This window comes from Monodelphis domestica, chromosome 1, assembly GCF_027887165.1.
Source record: "Monodelphis domestica isolate mMonDom1 chromosome 1, mMonDom1.pri, whole genome shotgun sequence".
Lineage (NCBI taxonomy): Eukaryota > Metazoa > Chordata > Mammalia > Didelphimorphia > Didelphidae > Monodelphis > Monodelphis domestica.
In genome coordinates this window covers 286,820,389-286,839,238 of record NC_077227.1, presented here as the reverse complement: position 1 = coordinate 286,839,238, position 18,850 = coordinate 286,820,389, and the positions used below count along the sequence as shown (strand labels likewise).

At 38.3% G+C, this 18,850-nt stretch overlaps 1 protein-coding gene across 2 annotated transcripts in view; it reads left to right on the top strand.

Annotated features, from left to right (window-relative positions):
- The first annotated feature begins 3,373 nt into the window (after positions 1 to 3,373).
- The window catches only part of TTC6 (tetratricopeptide repeat domain 6), a 307,310-nt gene continuing 291,833 nt past the window's right edge, over positions 3,374 to 18,850 (top strand). The window contains exons 1-2 of one of the 2 annotated variants that reach the window (XM_016428372.2): positions 3,374 to 3,767; positions 5,137 to 6,117. In XM_016428372.2, coding sequence (XP_016283858.2) covers positions 5,152 to 6,117 — 966 coding nt within the window. In that variant the 5' untranslated portion in view covers positions 3,374 to 3,767; positions 5,137 to 5,151. The remainder of the gene's footprint in view (positions 3,768 to 5,136; positions 6,118 to 18,850) is intronic. The other variant, XM_056811000.1, reaches the window with a different exon arrangement.

Below are 18,850 nucleotides of genomic sequence, written 5' to 3'. Positions count from 1 at the left end.
ATATCCAATCCTCTCCTTCCTGAGGTTCAACAAATGGCCTTTTACGTACCAATTCCCAACCACAACACCTAGCACAAGGTCCTTATCTCCCTCCCAAAACATTTCTTTTTACCCATTGGATCCTTCATCAGTAAAGTCTCTCTCTCAACACCAAGGCAAGGCTTCCCTCATTCCTCCATTTTTAAAGTCCTTCTTCTACCTTCTTATCCATTCCTCTTAAGGTTCTCTTCTTCTGAAATCATGAGAGTCATCTAGCTTTTATGGTTACTCCTACTATCGATGCACAATACACTTCCCTCTATTCTCTTTCATTCATCTTCCCATCTGGTAATGTAGTCCCACAAAGCAAACAAACAAATATTTATTCACCTGTAGACAGAGATTCACTGGATTCTATCATAATGCACTAGGTTTGCCTCTTCACTGTGGTTTCCACTTGGCTTCCACCTTTACCCTGGTCTCTGTGTTTTTAGGAAGAAGTTTCTTATTGGTCTCACTACTATCACTCTATTGTTGCTCTTGACTGCTAAATTTGTTCACCCTCTTTCTTTCCTGTTGTCTCTTCAGGTCTGGTTTTCTTTCTAAGACTATTTCAAATGCCTCTTGGCTGCATCCTGAGCTCCATTATTCTCTGGAATACATTCCATTTAATATTTAACATTGTTGTGCTACTACCCTTATCTCTTCTCTGGGTTTTCATAATTCTCTTTCTTTGCCTCACTCCTACTCCTCTGACCATTTCTTCTTACTCTCCTTTACAGGATCATCGTTCATGTCACATATCTAATGCTATTTTACTACAAAGTATCCTTCATTTCCTTCCCATTTTCTCATCGTTTATTTCTGTGACTTTGGTTTGGATGATTCCCCCATACTCCCCATCACCTTAGTCTCTTCCTAGTTTCTTTCAAGACTCAGTTCCACTGCCAGATAACTGCTAGTCTCTTTCTTCTGACCAATAATTCTCTTCTTGTTCCCCCATGTACCTTGTATTTTGTATGAATTTATATGTGCACTTATCTCCCCAGAAAAAATGTTAATCTCAAGGACAGGGATTCCTTCACCCTATATCTCTAGTGCCTAGCACAGTGCCCAGAGGCACTTTAGTAAATGCTTGATTGAGTCCACTTTTGGACTGCTCTGATTATTAGTTTTTCTTTACATGAAACTAAAATTTACCTCTTTGGAATTTACATAATTTACACCCATTGTTCCTAATTCTACCTGCCAGGGCAAAACTGAATAATCTTCATAATATCTTGTTCATAAAGCCAGAGCTTCAAATACCAGAAGTCACATAACATGCATGTGCCCCTGGTCTTCCTTAAGTCAATCATTCCAAGTTTCTTCAATTGAAGTAGTGTTAGAGTCAGTGCTAAAAGGGACACTCAGCAACTATTGCAACAACTCCTCTTTCATTCCTGAGGACTCTGCTAGTAGAGTAAAAGACCTGGTTGGGGGGTGGGGGTGTGTGGGGGGAGTCAATGGGTGTAGTTTTTTGTTTGATCACCAGGTGGCAATCCAAATCAATGTTCATGTACTCTTCATAAAATCTTCACAGTGTACCTGCCCTGGGTATTGCATTCCTGTTAGATAGGTTGTTCAGTTGGATTTCCAGAGACTGCTCCTCTTTGAAGTTCAACAGTTGAAGGCTCAAACTACTAAAGTTCATAAACGACTTTCTCTTCTTTGCTGCCTGATGTTCTTGCAGCTCCTTATGACCTTAAATAAATTCTTTCTTCTCTGCATCAGTGTATTTCTGAAGTGGATTTTTGTTCCTTCAACTTAGCCTGACCTTCTGGAACTGACACCTCCAGAAGACAATGGGGCAGCTAGGTGGTGCAGTGGCAGAATACTGGACCTGGAGTTCAAATCAGGTCTCAGAAACTAGGTGCATGATACCGGGCAAGTCACTTAACTACTTAACTTGTTTGCCTCAGTTTCCTCATCTATAAAATCTTCTGGAGAAGGAAATAAGAAACCAGTCTCGTATATTTCCCAAGAAAACCCCAAATGTGGTGTCAAAGAGTTGGACATGATGAAACAATTTTACAACTGGTAAATTATAGGTGCTTAATAAATGTTTATTGACCATTGACTATTGGTGAGGTGTTTCCTTTGGGCAGCTAGATACTGTGGCCACTGGAGGAGCAAGGAGAGAACAATCTCCTTCCCTATCAAGAGATAAACAGTTGGGTTCTTCTATCAACTGCTAATTCCTGATTCAGTTGCTCTTAAATCTTGAACTCTGGAAGTGCTGGTTGTCTCCACTCTCCCACAGAGGTTAGACCAATTTTTAGCCCTGAAATTGCTTCCCACTTCTGACTTGGAGATGTTCCTATTTTGTAAAGGGATCCTCTGGTTCAAACATCTTACTAGCAAATCATCTGAGGCCACAACTCAAGGATGTGTAGGAGAAATAAGCATTTCTTCTCCCCCTACAAAAATATATATTATATTAAATCCATTTTTTGTAAGATTCTGCTTAATTTTCTACCCTTTTGAGATTTTTTAATCCTTTTTTACTTGGCCAATATTTTAGCTCTCATTTAATAAGAATGCCTCCCATATAAGGAATGGATAAAAATGTGAAATAGCAAAGGTCAAAGATAGATCACTTGAGCAATCCATTGAGACCTCTCTACAAATTGACATAGACCTAATTTTAACTATGCATAGATGTGATGCTTTGATCTTAAAGTAAAAGAATTGAGGAAGAAGAAAGGTCATAGGAACAACCTCAAGCCACCTAGTTCAAACCCCTTGTTTTACAGAAGAAAATGAAACTCTGAGAGGTTAAATAACTTACCCAAAGTCAGATAGCTAAAATACATCAGATGCAATACCTCCTGATTCAATATTCATTTAAAAAAATCAACACAAATAAATAATAGGCTAAATTAAGAGTAAGAGGGCTGAGCAATGAAACTCCAACCTTCTTGATTTTATTTATTTTTTACTCTGTATTCAGAGACAATAGAATGGGTTAGAATAATAACTTTGACATAGACTAAGTGACTTAATTTCCCTGGGCCTCAACTTCTGTGTCAGTAAGAGGGAGTTCCTATTTCTCAGGGGTTTGTGAGGATCAAATGAGATAATAATATGCTGAAAACCTTAATGTTAGCAGCTCTATCTCAGGGTCTTTATTCTTCTTTCTTATCCCTACATTTCAGAATTAAATTGTTTTAAATTGATATCTTTTGCTTTTACATTATCTTCAATTTAGAATATATTGCTCTTTCATCCTTACACAGCAATCAAAGATTAAAGCAAAGGATTAAAAAGGAGGGGGGGGGAAGATGTTCTGAAAAACCAACCAAAACATCCTTTGTGTCTGACAGTATATACAGTACTCCACATTCAAAGTTCATCAGCACTTCTCTGTGTGTGTCTCTCTCTGTCTCTGTCTCTGTCTCTGTCTCTATCTATCTATCATCTATCTGTCTATCTATCTATCTGTCTGTCTGTCTGTCTGTCTGTCTGTCTATCTGGAAACGGAAAGGTCTGAAGCCCCTCGCTGGACCCCACATACATAGCACCCATAGGTCAGAGAAAAAGGAAAGAGGAGAGGCAGTCTTTTAACTGGAGGTAGGAGGAAGGCTGGCAGCGTACCTGGTTGCCAGGTGACGATACCTGGTTGCTAGGTAACGGAGCGCCGTCCTCTCTTCCCTACAAACTCATCCTTCAACTTGAAAGCCCGCGGGGTCGGGAAACCAAGTCGAGTTACTACAAGACACCAGGAGGAACGACTTCACCTGAGAGGGGTGAGAGATGAAAGGACCCAGGGAGAGAAGCCGGAGCAAATGTCAAACTGAGCCATTCTCTCCCACTCCTGCAGAGTGGAACAGAAATGGAGTTGGGAAAGGAAGTGGAACCAAGGCAGGGCAGGGTGGAGGGATCTGGGAAAGGGAGAGGCGACTCCAACGGGAAGAAATGAGGGGAAAGATGTTTAGGGAATTGGCTTAAAGTCTTGACAAAAATTCGTTTTGTTATTTTTAAATTCCTTTCCCACTATATTAACACTATTTTAGTGAGTTTGTACAACCCTGAAACCTTTCTGCAATAATAAAAGCATCGATCTTCCCAGGTTGTCATGAGGATATAAAATGCTTAGCACAGTGCCTGGAATATAGTGTATGCTCTATAAATATGCCTTTGAAGAAAAATAGGAATATTTCAGAATGAAAAGTAATTTGAATACATTTAGAGAATAAATTGATTTTTTTCCTTTTCACTACAAAGATGATTTATAAGCTATTCAACTTTTCATTCTTCCAAAATGAGTATAAAATAAAATCCCTTATAATAAAACATTTCAACTTTGATTTCTCAGTCAATCAATAAACACTAGTGCCTAGAACGACATTGTTTTAAGTGCTAGGATTCAAAAAGAGGTAAATGACAGTTCTTGCCCTCAAGGAGCTCATATTTTAAGTGAGGAGACAATACACAAACATGTGTACAAAGCAAGCTATCTGCAGGATAAATAGAAAATAAATACTCTGTTTGAAAGGTCAGTGGAAAATTGTTTATATAGAAAAAGTGATCCCAACTGCAGCAATTGGACAGGTTCCTGTACCTAACAACAAATTTTAAACCCTCATATTTAGACATTAGAAATAGCTATTTAGAAATCATGTTCTTACAAATTATTTTTGAAATGATTGTAAAAATGAAAAAGTTTTTTTTTATGAAACTATGCAGAAGTGTTTCAACTTCAGCATTCCTGAAAAATTATATTCCTTATTATATTTATTCTAACAATCTGGGACAAACAAAGAAAGGATGGGGACCTAGTGATACAATTTCCTCTTATGGAATATAATTTATAATTCAGCTTTACAAAATGAAGTTTGGAGGCCCTTGAATTTCAGGCATATATCAAAAGGCACATAAAGGAAGAAATAAGGGCAGGCATTGCCCACTGAATTAAGACAGCTTCTAGAGTCTGTCAAAATCCCTGCGAAGGGGTCAGCATTGAGATTTTTACATAATTATACAATAACATTATAAATTAATGAAATATATAAATAAGTGTCTCAAAGAAAATGGAAAAATTCTACTATTATGTTTTTAATATCTGTAATAATATAGAAATGTTTTTAAGAGGTGTGCATTTTGTTTATTTTACAGATCACATATAACAAAATGTCTAGGGTACCAAAACATTTTGGACTAAATTATAATGAAGAACTGAACATGCTGAAGGAACTTGAGAAAGTTCGCAAAAATACTAGAAAAGAGTTCCTTAAATTCAAGGAGGTGCAGGAATCGAAATCAAAGCAGAGTTCGCTCCAGTTTTCAAGTGTAAGCGATTTAACTTCCCAGAGTTCAGAGAGTTCATTGGAGACCATCTCTGTGGACAAGATTGTTTCACCTGAATTGACAACTTCAGCACTTCCAGACACAGAAAAGCGAAGTCATGCCCCCAGAAGGAAGCGTCAAGAAAGCAAGTTACCCCTCAAAGTGAAATCTGAGAAACCGCGGTTTTGTCACAAAGAATATTATATGAAAATTAATCCTTATATTTATCAACATGGAAAGGCAAAACCAGTGATTGCGTCATTAGCAGGCACCTCTAAACAAGCTGTTTTATTTAAGCAGCCAGCCCCTTCCCAGAAGCCTAGATACCGCCGAGTTATTCTTCGACGAAAGGCACCAAGCCCTCAGTTCACTCTTCCTTTAGGAAAAGAAGGACGGAAAAGTGAAGTCACTTCTGTCCCAGAATCGCTTCCTTCCGACGAAATCTCATTGAAAGGAAGTATAGCAAGTGATCAGGAGTCTGAAAAGGTCTTGCTGAGAAAAAGAAGATCGGGGCCACGCCGCCGAGAAGGTTCTCTAATTGAGAAGAAAATGAAAAAAAGTCTCACTCCCAGCAGGATCGAAGACATCGAGCAGAAGGAGGAGCCCCAGACAGAAATTCTGACAGAGGAAAAGGAAGAAATCGTACCAGAAGAATCCCAAGGACCGACCCCAGGACGTATGGTCAAGATCCCAAGGTCTATTGAAGAAATAATTGCTAACTTGCAGTCTGAGCGTCAGACAGTTGTAGACAATATGATCAAAGATCTCATAGAAAGTGTCCTTGGCCAGAACTACGACATCAAAATGGAAGTAAGTGAACCAAGGGAAAAAAAAGTAATATTACCATAGACAAGTTGCATTTTTAGAGCCGACAGTGTGTAGTAACACTGAAGTCAGGCAAAGTGGGAAAGGGTCACATTTTTTATCTACCCCCCCCCCCTTTTTTTAACCAGTCCTTTTTTCTCTACCCAGGGGTGCATATGGGACTTTCCGAAGGGAAATAATTTTTTAAAAATGGTTTAAAGCAGTATCTTTGAATCCAAATAAAGCAATATCTTTTATAACATCCATTCCTTTCCCCCTTTTCTAAAAAGGTGTATGATTATATTCTTTACTAAATAACAGATATTGAGGTTTTGCAGTATTAGTAGAGGCTGCTTGGCTTTAATTCACCGTTTGAAGGGGGAGGGTGGTGGAAAGGAGTATATGGAAATAATATAAAATAAACCTGGAGAGGAGGAGGACTGGGGCCAAAGATTTTAAGTGCCAGCTTGAGGAGTTTGTATTTTATCCTGGAGACAATAAGGAATCACTGGGATTTTTGAGTAGAAGAATCATGTGGCCAGACCAGTGTTTTAGGAATATTAATTTGACAGCTGTGTGGAGGATGCATTGAGTAGAGAGCCTGAAAGAGAAAGACCAATTAGAAAACTAGAGTAGAGAAAGGAATGAATGAAGTATGGAATGTAATTTACATCTGAAAGACCCTGACTCTTACTTTTCAAGTCTCTACCTTTGATATCCTTAATGTCTTTAACATTGCAGAAATCTTAAAAGGGGACCTTTAACCAAGGAGAGAATTAGCTTTGGACCCTGGGAGATATTGCTTCAATGCTCCTCAATCTCCCTTGTTGAAAAAGTCTTAAATGCGTTCTAGAGAATCTTTTATCCCTTAAGAGATATGAGTCCTATTACTTGTCAGCCTCTCTTGATAAATCTGTGACAAAGAGAAACCGAGGCACAAAAAGTCTGAGCATAATCTTTTTATTGGCAAGTCTAGTAGTTGCTACCAATAAAGTCAGTGGTCCCTGAAGGACCAGAGACACTTCTCTGAGCACCTTTTTATATAGTTGAAAAGGCATCAGTTTAGATAGGGTACTAAAATAGTTCAGTGATAAAAACTAAAATAAGACTGTAGTACATTCATCATTATGTAGACTTGTCTTCTAGGGGCTATGGTAGCAGGGGGGCATAGAGTTAATCATCATCCCTCAGAACATCCTTTGGAAAGTCCCCAACTCCCCGTTCCTTGTAGCAGCAAAAGTGTGTACTAGGAAAAACATCTAACCTTGTTGAATCTTCCCTCATCTAACTTCTTTATATCCCTCAAGTGGCATGGTTGCTTATTGAGTTAAATTCATAATCACCTAACAAGTATCATGAGGCTCACACAAAATTGCTCTGAAACTAAGCACTTGGTTACAATGATTAATGCTATGATTAATAGAACTGGTGATTAATAAATAATCATTCATCATTCATCAATTTCACAATCCCTAGTCTTGAGTGCTTGAAGTGTCTAGTACAGGCAGCACTAGAGGAAGAAAAAAATCACACAAACTAAATCAGAAAGGCAGCAAAAAGCAAACAAATGGGGAGAAAATGACCCTCTCAAAGAGTAATTCAATATGGAAGAGAATGAAGAATGGAAATCTCAGGCTTCATCTCCCCACTTTTAGAGGAAGGAGTAGGACTAAATACTTATATAGTACCTACAGTGTTTAGGCATTGTGTAAAGTACTTTATTTACAAATATTATCTCATTTAATCTCTGGACAGCATAAATCCTGGATCTCGGTGATGATGATCTCTCTGTGGTGAGCATCGATAATAAGTCTTGGTGTGGACTTTGCAATGTAAATCAATGACTATTAGTAGGACATTAGGCTACAGAAAAACTGTTGACACTTCTGGCATACTCACTGATTCTCATCATGAATCAAGGCCATCCATAGTAAGGTAACTATGTGTACCACCCACCACACTTCAATGTTGCCCAGGACATCAGCCAGGACAATACCTCATCCCTGAGAATCCTTTTGTAGAAGTAATATAAAACTTCTACCAAGTTGCTGCTGAAAAGCTGTCCTCTATTTTTTGTGGGTTCTGAATAAGGACTCTGTATTTCCCACAAACTCAGGAATGCCACCAACTCATCATGGGGATGTCCTTTTTTCCAAATAACTGCATATTCCCCATAATTAGACAGTGATGATTTCCCTTCCCTCAAGCATTTAGGAAGCAAGGTGGTGGTTGTTGTTGTCATTTCTGACTTTCTATGTCTCCATTTAAAGCAAGGGTCCCCAAACTCTGGCCCACGGGCCACATGTGGCCCCTTGAGGCCATTTATCTGCCCCCCACTTCAGGAAGGGGTACCTCTTTCATTGGTGTTCAGTGAGAGGAGCACAGGATGCATCCTGGAATACTGTATGTGGCGGCGCTGCAAATCATGGTGTTGCTCACATAGTACTATTTCCAGTGACATAATCCTTTGTGTGGCGCCTTGTTCTGAGAGTAACTGAACAAGAAGTAGGAGCCGTGCAAAGGATTATGTGGCTGTACAATGGAAGATATCAGCATGGTTGAGTGGTGATCTGAGGGAGGGGATTCCTCACTGTGTATACTGCTGTCCAGGGATTTGTTCAGAGTTGTTTATATATATATATGTATATATATATATATATATATATATATATATATATATACACACACACAAAGGTTTGTTTAGCTAAAGGGAAGAGGGGGAAAAGGGAATTAGGGTATACCTAACTTCTTTTTTTTTTAAACATTCTTTTATTTGGTCATTTTCAAACATTATTCATTGGAAACAAAGATCATTTTCTTCCCCACCCCCCCACCCCCTTCCCACCACCTCTCCCATAGTCGACGCAAGATTCCACTGGGTATCACATGTGTTCCCGGTTCGAACCCATTTCCATGTTGTTGGTATTTGCATTAGAGTGTTCATTTAGAGTCTCTCCTCAGTCATATCCCCTTCCCCCCTGTAGTCAAGCAGTTGCTTTTCCTCAGTGTTTTTACTCCCATAGTTTATCCTCTGCTTGTGGATAGTGTTTTTTAGATCCCTGCAGATTGTTCAGGGACATTGCATTGACATGAATGGAGAAGTGCATTACCTTCGATTGTACCACAGTGTATCAGTCTCTGTGTATAATGTTTTCCTGGTTCTGCTTCTTTCACTCTGCATCACATCTTGGAGGTCGTTCCAGTCTCCATGGAATTCCTCTACTTTATTATTCCTTTTAGCACAATAGTATTCCATCACCAACATATACCACAATTTGTTCAGCCATTCCCCAATTGAAGGGCATCCCTTCATTTTCCAATTTTTGGCCACCACAAAGAGCACAGCTATGAATATTCTTGAACAAGTCTTTTTACTTATTGTCTCTTTGGGGTACAAACCCAGCAGTGCTATAGCTGGTTCAAAGGGCAGACAGTCTTTTATCACCCTTTGGGCATAGTTCCAAATTGCTCTCCAGAATGGTTGGATCAATTCACAACTCCACCAGCGATGAATTAATGTCCCTACTTTGCCACATCCCCTCCAGCATTCATTACTTTCCATAGCTGTCATGTTAGCCAATCTGCTAGGTGTGAGGTGATACTTCAGAGTTGTTTTGATTTTCATCTCTCTGATTATAAGAGATGTAGAGCACTTTTTCATGTGCTTATTAATAGTTTTGATTTCTTTGGCTGAGAACTGCCTGTTCATGTCCCTTACCCATTTATCAATTGGAGAATGGCTTGATTTTTTGTACAATTGATGTAGCTCTTTGTAAATTTGAGTAATTAAACCTTTGCCAGAGGTTTTTATGAAGATTGTTTCCCAATTTGTTGCTTCCCTTCTGATTTTAGTTACATTGGTTTTGTTTGTACAAAAACTTTTTAATTTGATGTATTCCAGATTATTTATTTTGCATTTTGTGACTCTTTCTAAGTCTTGCTTGGTTTTAAAGCCTCTCCCTTCCCAAAGGTCTGACATGTATACTATTCTGTGTTTGCCTAATTTTCTTATAGTTTCCTTCTTTATGTTCAAGTCATTCACCCATTTTGCATTTATCTTGGTGTAGGGTGTGACGTGTTAATCTAAACTTAATCTTTCCCACACTGTCCTCCAATTTTCCCAGCAGTTTTTATCGAATAGTGGATTTCTGTCCCCAAAGCTGGGATCTTTGGGTTTATCATATACTGTCTTGCTGAGATCATTTACGCCAAGTCTATTCCACTGATCCTCCTTTCTGTCTCTTAGCCAGTACCAAATTGTTTTGATGACTGCTGCTTTATAATATAGTTTGAGATCTGGGACTGCAAGGCCCCCTTCCTTTGTATTTTTTTTCATTATTTCCCTGGATATCCTTGATCCTTTGTTCTTCCAAATGAACTTTGTTATGTTTTTTTCTAGATCAGTAAAAAATTTTTTTGGAAGTTCCATGGGTATGGCACTAAATAGATAGATGAGTTTGGGTAGGATGATCATTTTTATTATATTGGCTGGTCCTATCCATGAGCAGTTAATGTTTTTCCAATTGTTCGAGTCTAGTTTTAGTTGTGTGGAGAGTGTTTTGTAGTTGTGTTCATAAAGTTCCTGTGTTTGTCTTGGGAGATAGATTCCTAAGTATTTTATTTTATCTAAGGTGATTTTGAATGGGATTTCTCTTTCTAGTTCTTGCTGCTGAGCTGTGTTGGAAATATATAGAAATGCTGATGACTTATGTGGGTTTATTTTGTATCCTGCAACTTTGCTAAAGTTGTTGATTATTTTGATTAGCTTTTTGGTTGAATCTCTAGGATTCTTTAAGTAGACCATCATGTCATCCGCAAAGAGTGATAACTTGGTTTCCTCATTGCCAATTTTAATGCCTTCAATTTCTTTTTCTTCTCTAATTGCTACTGCTAGTGTTTCTAGTACAATGTCAAATAGTAGAGGTGATAATGGGCATCCTTGTTTCACTCCTGATCTTATTGGGAATGCATCTAGTTTATCCCCATTGCAGATGATATTAGTTGATGGTTTTAGATATATACTGTTTATTATTTTTAGGAACAATCCTTCTATTCCTATGCTTTCTAGTGTTTTTAATAGGAATGGATGTTGTAAATTATCAAAGGCTTTTTCTGCATCTATTGAGATAATCATGTGGTTCTTTTTGGCTTGCTTGTTGATGTGGTCAATTATGTGGATGGTTTTCCTAATATTGAACCAGCCCTGAATCCCTGGTATAAATCCTACTTGATCATGGTGAACAACTCTTCTGATCACTTGCTGGAGTCTTTTTGCTAGTATCCTATTTAAGATTTTTGTATCTATATTCATTAGGGAGATTGGTCTATAATTTTCTCTCTCTGTTTTTGGCCTGCCTGGTTTTAGAATTAGTACCATGTTTGTGTCATAAAAGGAATTTGGTAGAAATCCTTCTTTGCTTATTATGTCAAATAGTTTGTATAATATTGAGGTTAGTTGTTCTTTGAATGTTTGATAGAATTCACTGGTGAATCCATCAGGCCCTGGGGATTTTTTCTTAGGAAGTTCTTTAATGGCCTGTTGGATTTCATTTTCTGATATGGGATTATTTAAGAATTCTATTTCTTCTTCTGTTAGTCTAGACAATTTATATTTTTGTAGATATTCATCCATATCACCTAGGTTAGTATATTTATTGCCATATAGTTGGGCAAAGTAGTTTTTAATGATTGCCTTAATTTCCTCTTCGTTGGAGGTAAGGTCCCCCTTTTCATCCTTGATGCTGTTAATTTGCCTTTCTTCTTTCCTTTTTTAAATTACATTGACCAGTACTTTGTCTATTTTGTCTGTTTTTTCAAAGTACCAGCTTCTAGTGTTGTTTATTAGCTCAATAATTCTATCACTTTCGATTTTATTAATTTCTCCCTTAATTTTTAGGATCTCTAGTTTGGTTTTCTTCTGGGGGTTTTTAATTTGTTTGTTCTCAAGTTTTTTGATTTGCATTCCCAATTCATTGATATCTGCCCTTCCTAATTTGTTAATATATGCACTCAGGGATATGAATTTACCTCTGATGACTGCTTTGGCTGCATCCCTAAAGGTTTGAAAGGATGTCTCACCATTTTCATTTTCCTCAATGAAATTATTAATTGTTCCTATGATTTTTTTCTCTAACTAACCAATTTTGGAGTATCATATTATTTAATTTCCAATTAATTTTTGATTTGGTTCTCCATGTACCCTTACTATTTTATTGCTTTATGATCTGAAAAGGTTGCATTTATTATTTCTGCTTTTCTGCATTTGAGTGCCATGTTTCTGTGACCTAGTGTATGATCTATTTTTGTGAATGTGCCATGTGGGTGCTGAGAAGAAGGTGTATTCCTTTTTGTCCCTATTTATTTTTCTCCATATGTCTATTAACTCTAATTTTTCTATGATTTCATTCACCTCTTTTACCTCTTTCTTGTTCATTTTTTGGTTTGATTTATCTAAATTTGATAGTGGTTGGTCCAAATCTCCCACTAATGTGGTTTTACTGTCTATTTCCTCCTTCAATTCTCCTAGTTTCTCTATTAAAAATTTGGATGCTATACCATTTGGTGCATACATGTTGATTAGTGATATTTCCTCATTGTCTATACTCCCTTTTAACAGAATATATTTACCTTCCCTATCCCTTTTGATCAAGTCTATTTTCATGATTGCAACTCCTGCCTTCTTTCTATAAGTTGAGGCCCAAAAGTTCTTACTCCATCCTTTAATTCTAACCTTGTGAGTATCAACCCGCCTCATATGTGTCTCTTGAAGACAACAAATGGTAGGGTTTTGGGTTCTAATCCAATCTGCTATTTGCCTATGTTTTATGGGTGAGTTCATCCTATTCACGTTCAAAGTTATGATTGTCACTTATGGATTCCCTGGCATTTTGATAACTTCCCCTAGTTCTGACCTTTCTTCTTTAGCTATATCCTTTTGAACCAGTGATTTACTTTATGTCAGTCCCCCTAGTCCCCTCCCTTGATATGCCCCTCCCTTTTTTATGCCCCCTTCCCCTCCCCCCTCTCTTTCCCTTCCTTTTTATACTCCCTCCTCCCTTCCCCTCCTTGATTTTCCTTTCTTTCTTACCCTGTTGGATAAGATAGAATTTAGGATCCCACTGGATCTAGATGTTCTTCCCTCTCAGATTTGATTTCACTGAGAGTAAGGTTTACGTAATACCACTTCACGATCTCTTCCTCTCCTTCTCATATGAGAGTTCTTCCCCTCCCCTTCCCATGTGTATCTTTGTATGGGAAAGATTATTCTATTTAGTCCCCCCCCCAATTTCTTGAAGTAAATGTTAGTATTATTGAAGATTCCTCCCTCCCTTTTTCTGTCTTTGCCCCCCCACCTTTCACCAAATCTTCTTGATGCACCAATCTTTCCCTATGCATGATTCTTCTAACTACTCTTATGATGCATACAATTTTGAGAGTTAAACAATACATTTTCCCCACATATTAATATATATAATTTGATATAAATGTAGTCCTTATAGAAGAGGGTTTGACTTAAAGAAAAAGATAAGATTTATCTCCTTTTCCCTTTCTTTCATATTTACCTTTTCATGTTTCTCTTGCTTTCTGTGCCTGGATATCGAACTTTCCACAGAGCTCTGGTCTTTTCTTAGCAAATGCTTGGAAATCTTCTATTTTGTTGAATGTCCATACTTTCCCCTGGAAGTATATAGTCAGTTTTGTTGGGTAGTTGATTCTTGGTTGGAGACCCAGCTCTCTTGCCTTTCTAAATATCGTGTTCCATGATTTGCGGTCTCTTAGTGTGTTAGCTGCTAAGTCGTGTGTGATCTTTATGGGAGCCCCCCTATATCTGAAGCTCCTTTTCTTGGCTTCTTGCAGGATTTTCTCCTTTTCTTGGAAGCTCTTGAATTTGGCGATTACATTCCTGGGGGTTGTCTTTTGGGGATTTAGTATAGAGGGTATTCTATGAACCCTTTCTATTTCTATTTTGTTCCCTTGCTCCAGAACGTGTGGGCAATTTCCTTCTATAATCTCCCGTAGAATAGCATCGAGGTTTTTGTTTATCTCTGTTTTTTGGGGGAGAACAATAATTCTGAGGTTGTCTCTTCTTCCTCTGTTTTCCAAGTCTGTGACCTTTTCAGTGAGCTATTTCATGTTTTCTTCTAATTCATTAATTTTTTGGCTTTGGTTTATTGATTCTTGCTGTTTTGTAATCTCGCTTTCTTCCATTTGCTTAATTCTGGTCGTTAGGGACTGGTTTTGCTTTTCAACTTTGTCTGCCCTTCTATTAGATGCTTCTGGAATCTTTATCCAATTGTGAAGTCTTGTCTATCAGACTGCTGATCTCTTTCTCCCATTTTTCTTTCCAAAAGTTTTCCATCTTTTGGGCATGCTCGCTGTCTTCTAGTTGCTTAATTCTGATCTTCAGGGACTGGTTTTGCTTTTCAGCTTTGTCTGCCCTTCTATTAGATGCTTCCAGCTCCTTCTCCAATTGTGAAGTCTTGTCTATCAGACTGCTGATCTCTTTCTCCAATTTTTTTTTCCCAAAAGGTTTCCATCTTTTGGGTAAGCTCCAGCTTGAGATCTTCCAGAGCTTGTGGATAGTTTCCATTTTGGGGCACATGTTCTGATTTTGTTTGGATTTCATCTTCATTCTCTTCTTTTCCTTGGGTACTCCCTCCATAAAAGTTTTCAATAGTCATTCCCCTCCCCCCCCACCCTTTCTTCTTGGAGGCTTGATTTTGGGACATGTGAGCCATGCCTTAGGTGGTTTTATTCCACTTTCTTTTTTTGGTCTAGGGTCTGGGTGATGTGGGTGGGTTTTCTGTGAATTTAGGTTGCCTCAGACTAGTTCTTCCCAGCCTCCGAGGTTTCTTAGAGCGTAGGCCCCTGTTCTCAGTGTGGCAGCCCCTTTGCTCAGTGCAGCCTCTCAGCACCCCTTTGCTCAGTGCAGCCTCTCAGTGTGGTCACCCCTTTGCTCAGCGCAGCCTCTCAGCGCGGCCGCCCCTTTGCTCAGCGCAGGATTTTCCCATGAAACCACCCTGAGAGGTCATTTCCTTGCTGTCTTTAGATCCCAAGGACCCTGATGTGCCCCCCTCCCCGACAGAGATGCTCCTCACTCACTCGCTGTCCCAGTGAGCGCTCTGATAGCTTACTCTGGTTTTGGGGGGGGGCAGCTCAGTTCAAGTTTTTGTGCGAGCTTTTCTTCCTCCTTATAGTGTGGAAATGTTCAAACCCATGTACCTTCGTTTCTGTGGGGTACTAGGGAGTCCCTCCATTCTTCCAAAGGTGATTTTTATGCTCTTTTGAGGTAGTCTATTTCGTTCGGTGCCGGGGAGGGGAAGCGAGTCGCGTCTAGATTGCAGCCATGTTTACCTGGAAGTCGTTGGGTTTTTTTTTTTAATAGTCTGGCCCTCCAATGGTCTGAGGGGCAGTCAACTGGCACCTTGTGTAAAAAGTTTGGGGACCCCTGATTTAGGGTATTCTTGGCAAAGATATCATTGCCATTTCCTTCTTCAGCTCATTTTATAGGTGAAGAAATTGAGGCAAAGAGGGTTAAGTGACTTAAGTGACTTGTCCAGAGTCATGTAGTTAGTGTCTGTGACCAATCTTGTATCCACTGTAGCACCTTAGCTGCCTCAGAAAACAAGGTATTACCCAACAATACTATTCTCTGCTTTCTGGAAAGGAGCTATCTAAACCATCCTAAGGGGAAAATGACTAGACATCTGCAAACTGAAAACAATCTAAACTATTTTTTCCAGGGGGTATGGAGTTTTCTGAAGGTGCTAGGGTCTTGGAGGCCTGGTCAACTCTGTGTCAGGGACAGAATTAGGAAGGATTAGAAGAAGTTACTTGGACTGTATCCAAAAGCAATGAGTCCTTATTGGGTAAGCCTTTTTGGATGCTAGCTTTGAAGAATTCAGGAGAGCATATTCCCTTCCCCTTCACTCAATTTTCTTGGCTGCCATAGATGTGTGGTAGGTGATATCTGGGTGTCACCTACAATGCTGCCCAGATACAACCAACTACCAAACCCTGGTAGTCAGAGGCATGATGATGTTAACAGGGCTAAACCTTCTGCTCTGAGATGAGGGAAGAGGACCAATTTTTCAGGTGAAGACAAGCTGAAGACTATATGCAATTGTTGCTATGATTGGCGTGAAAATCATTCTTGGCCAAAAATGGTTGCCCTGTCCTTAGAGAGATCATATGGCATCACTGTCCCCATGTTTGGATTAACTATGGATCCACTGTTCAACCTTTCCTATTTGTGTAATGGCTTCAATGTGGTTGTTTAATCCAATAAAAGCTGTATGAGCCATTGGGAGTTGATTAGTTCAAGGGATTAAGAAGTCTAGTGGTTAAAATCACTTCTTGCCTGTGTAAAGTTTACATAAGGTCTTTAACCTGGCTCTGAGGTTTGGTTGGTGGATCATGGATATGATGGATACCTCAGAGGCTAAATCAATTTATGGTGTCCCTGATGCATAAAAAACCTTTTGTTAACCATTGAATTCATTCCAATATCAAACCTAGAATACCAGGAGACTGGTCTGAGTCAAATCTAGACTAAATCAAATGGCATCAGCAGGTGACTCTTAGATAGAGCACCAGACCTGGAGTCAGAAGGACTTGGATTCAAATCTGGTCTCAGTCACTTCCTAACTGTGTGATCTTGGGCAAGTCACTTATCTGTGTCAGCCTAGCCCTTGCCTTTCAAGTCTTAGCATTGCTACTAAGATAGTAAGGGTTTTTTTTTCCCTTTAAATCATGCATATTTGTTTGTTTTTTGTTTTTGGTCCTGATTTCAAAGGGCCCTCGATAACTTGGCCAGATCCTTGGCAATTGTCTAGAATCACTGCCAGTAAGGTTTGACTGTCACTGTGCTAAGTGCTGAAGATACAAAGAGAACAATGGACTAAGCACTGGACCTGGAGTCAAGAACATTTGGATTCAAATGCAGTCTCAGATACTTCTCAGTTATGTGGAATCAAATCATTTAACTTTTTTTCTACTTCAGTTCCTCTTCTGGAAATGTAGAAAACAACAATATTTACTTCATTGGGTTGTTGTGAGGTTAAAATGAGATAATAGTTATTTTATATTCTATTTTTTATTTTTTATTAGGCAGATTTTAATGTTACTGGCTTCAAAAAGCTTACATTCTAATTGGGAAAGTTTACATATTATAATTAACTAGATGTAAAGAATTAGAGACATATAAAATCCACCCAGATTGGTTAATAGTTAATCTGAAAGGGAAGAAGAAAAGAGGAAGGGAATAGGGAAAAGGCATTCTACAGATGATATGATTTATCTTTCTATTCTTTTTCACATACTATGTGAGATTTACACCTTAGCTCTCTGAGAAGACTTGCCAGCATCCCATATCCCTCAAACTATCCCCTATTACCTGATTAGTGGGTGTCACATGTGTTTTGTTTTGTTTGTTTTTTGGTTAGCTGGTGGGACCAACAGGAACCAGGTGAAAAACAGGGTCTCTTCAGAACCAGGTCATTTTAAGTCAGCCTTCCCATGGAGGCTACTAGAAAAGGCAGTGTGTGGGTTCAGTTCAGAAGCCTCAACCTCTGATAAAATTATAGCCTTTTGTAAAAGACAGTTACACCCAATGACCCAGGAAAGAGTGATTTTGAATCTACCATTTCTGTTTAGTTTTCTGGGTTCTATTCATTTTGTTAGAAGGCCCCATTTCAAATCACCTAACTCATAATAGGTGATGGACAAAGGATAACTATATGGTTCTGTGTCATCAGTTTAGTAGTAAGTGTGATACCTAGTAACAAGTAAGCAATTGCTTTTAAAATGTGGCTGGTTTGTGGGACTTGCAACTCTAGAAGCCTATTAGTGATCTGGTATGGCCATCCTAAGGTATCTATCAAAAGCTGAATTCTAGTTGGTTGTTATGAATAGAGACCTCCAAAATATGTATCTGATGGAATTCATCAATGAAATGGGTAAGAGATTGTAAGTAGATAGCTGACTTTAGGTCTTAAAGGACTAAAACTTCTTTGGGGTCCCACTTGGAAGAGGGAGGCTATTTGTAAACTCAGGAGGCCATTAGGATATTCAGATGGGGAATGGAGGTCCTTTAAAACTGTAGAATCACAGATTTAGAACTACAATTAGAAGAGACTTAGAGTGAGTCCAACTACTTCATTTTAAAAATGAGAAAACTGAGAAAAAAAACTTAAAAAGAGATAACAAAAGAATTTAGTTATTTGCCCAAGTTCATGTAGCTAGTAAATAAATTGTAATTAATAGTGTTTGGTTGCTTTGATATTTAGTTCATTAGTCAAGCATGGTAACCAACTTGAATATTGGTTTGTCATGAAATTTATTTTAATTGTGAAAAGATATGGTTTATTTTTTGTCCAGCACACCACCAGAAACAGCCTAAAATTCTATAATAATTAGTCTTATTCAGTAAAGATAAATAAGTATCCTAAAGATTGGCTAAATAAAAATTCTAATAATTTTCAAAGTAAAAACAACATGAGAAAACTGGCAAATTACAATCTTGTGTATAAGTTCCCTACTAAATAAAAACAGTGTTTGCATGAAATTAGGTTGAGGAAGTTATGTGAATTTAATTTTTGAATATTCCTTTGTACTTAGCCAATTTTTTCAGCCTACTACAAAGTAAAAATAATTTTAAACATTCATGTCTTAGATTTAGATGGTGCAACAATGTCCTTGCTATTCCCAGACTGGTGAATACTTGACATAAATTGTCACA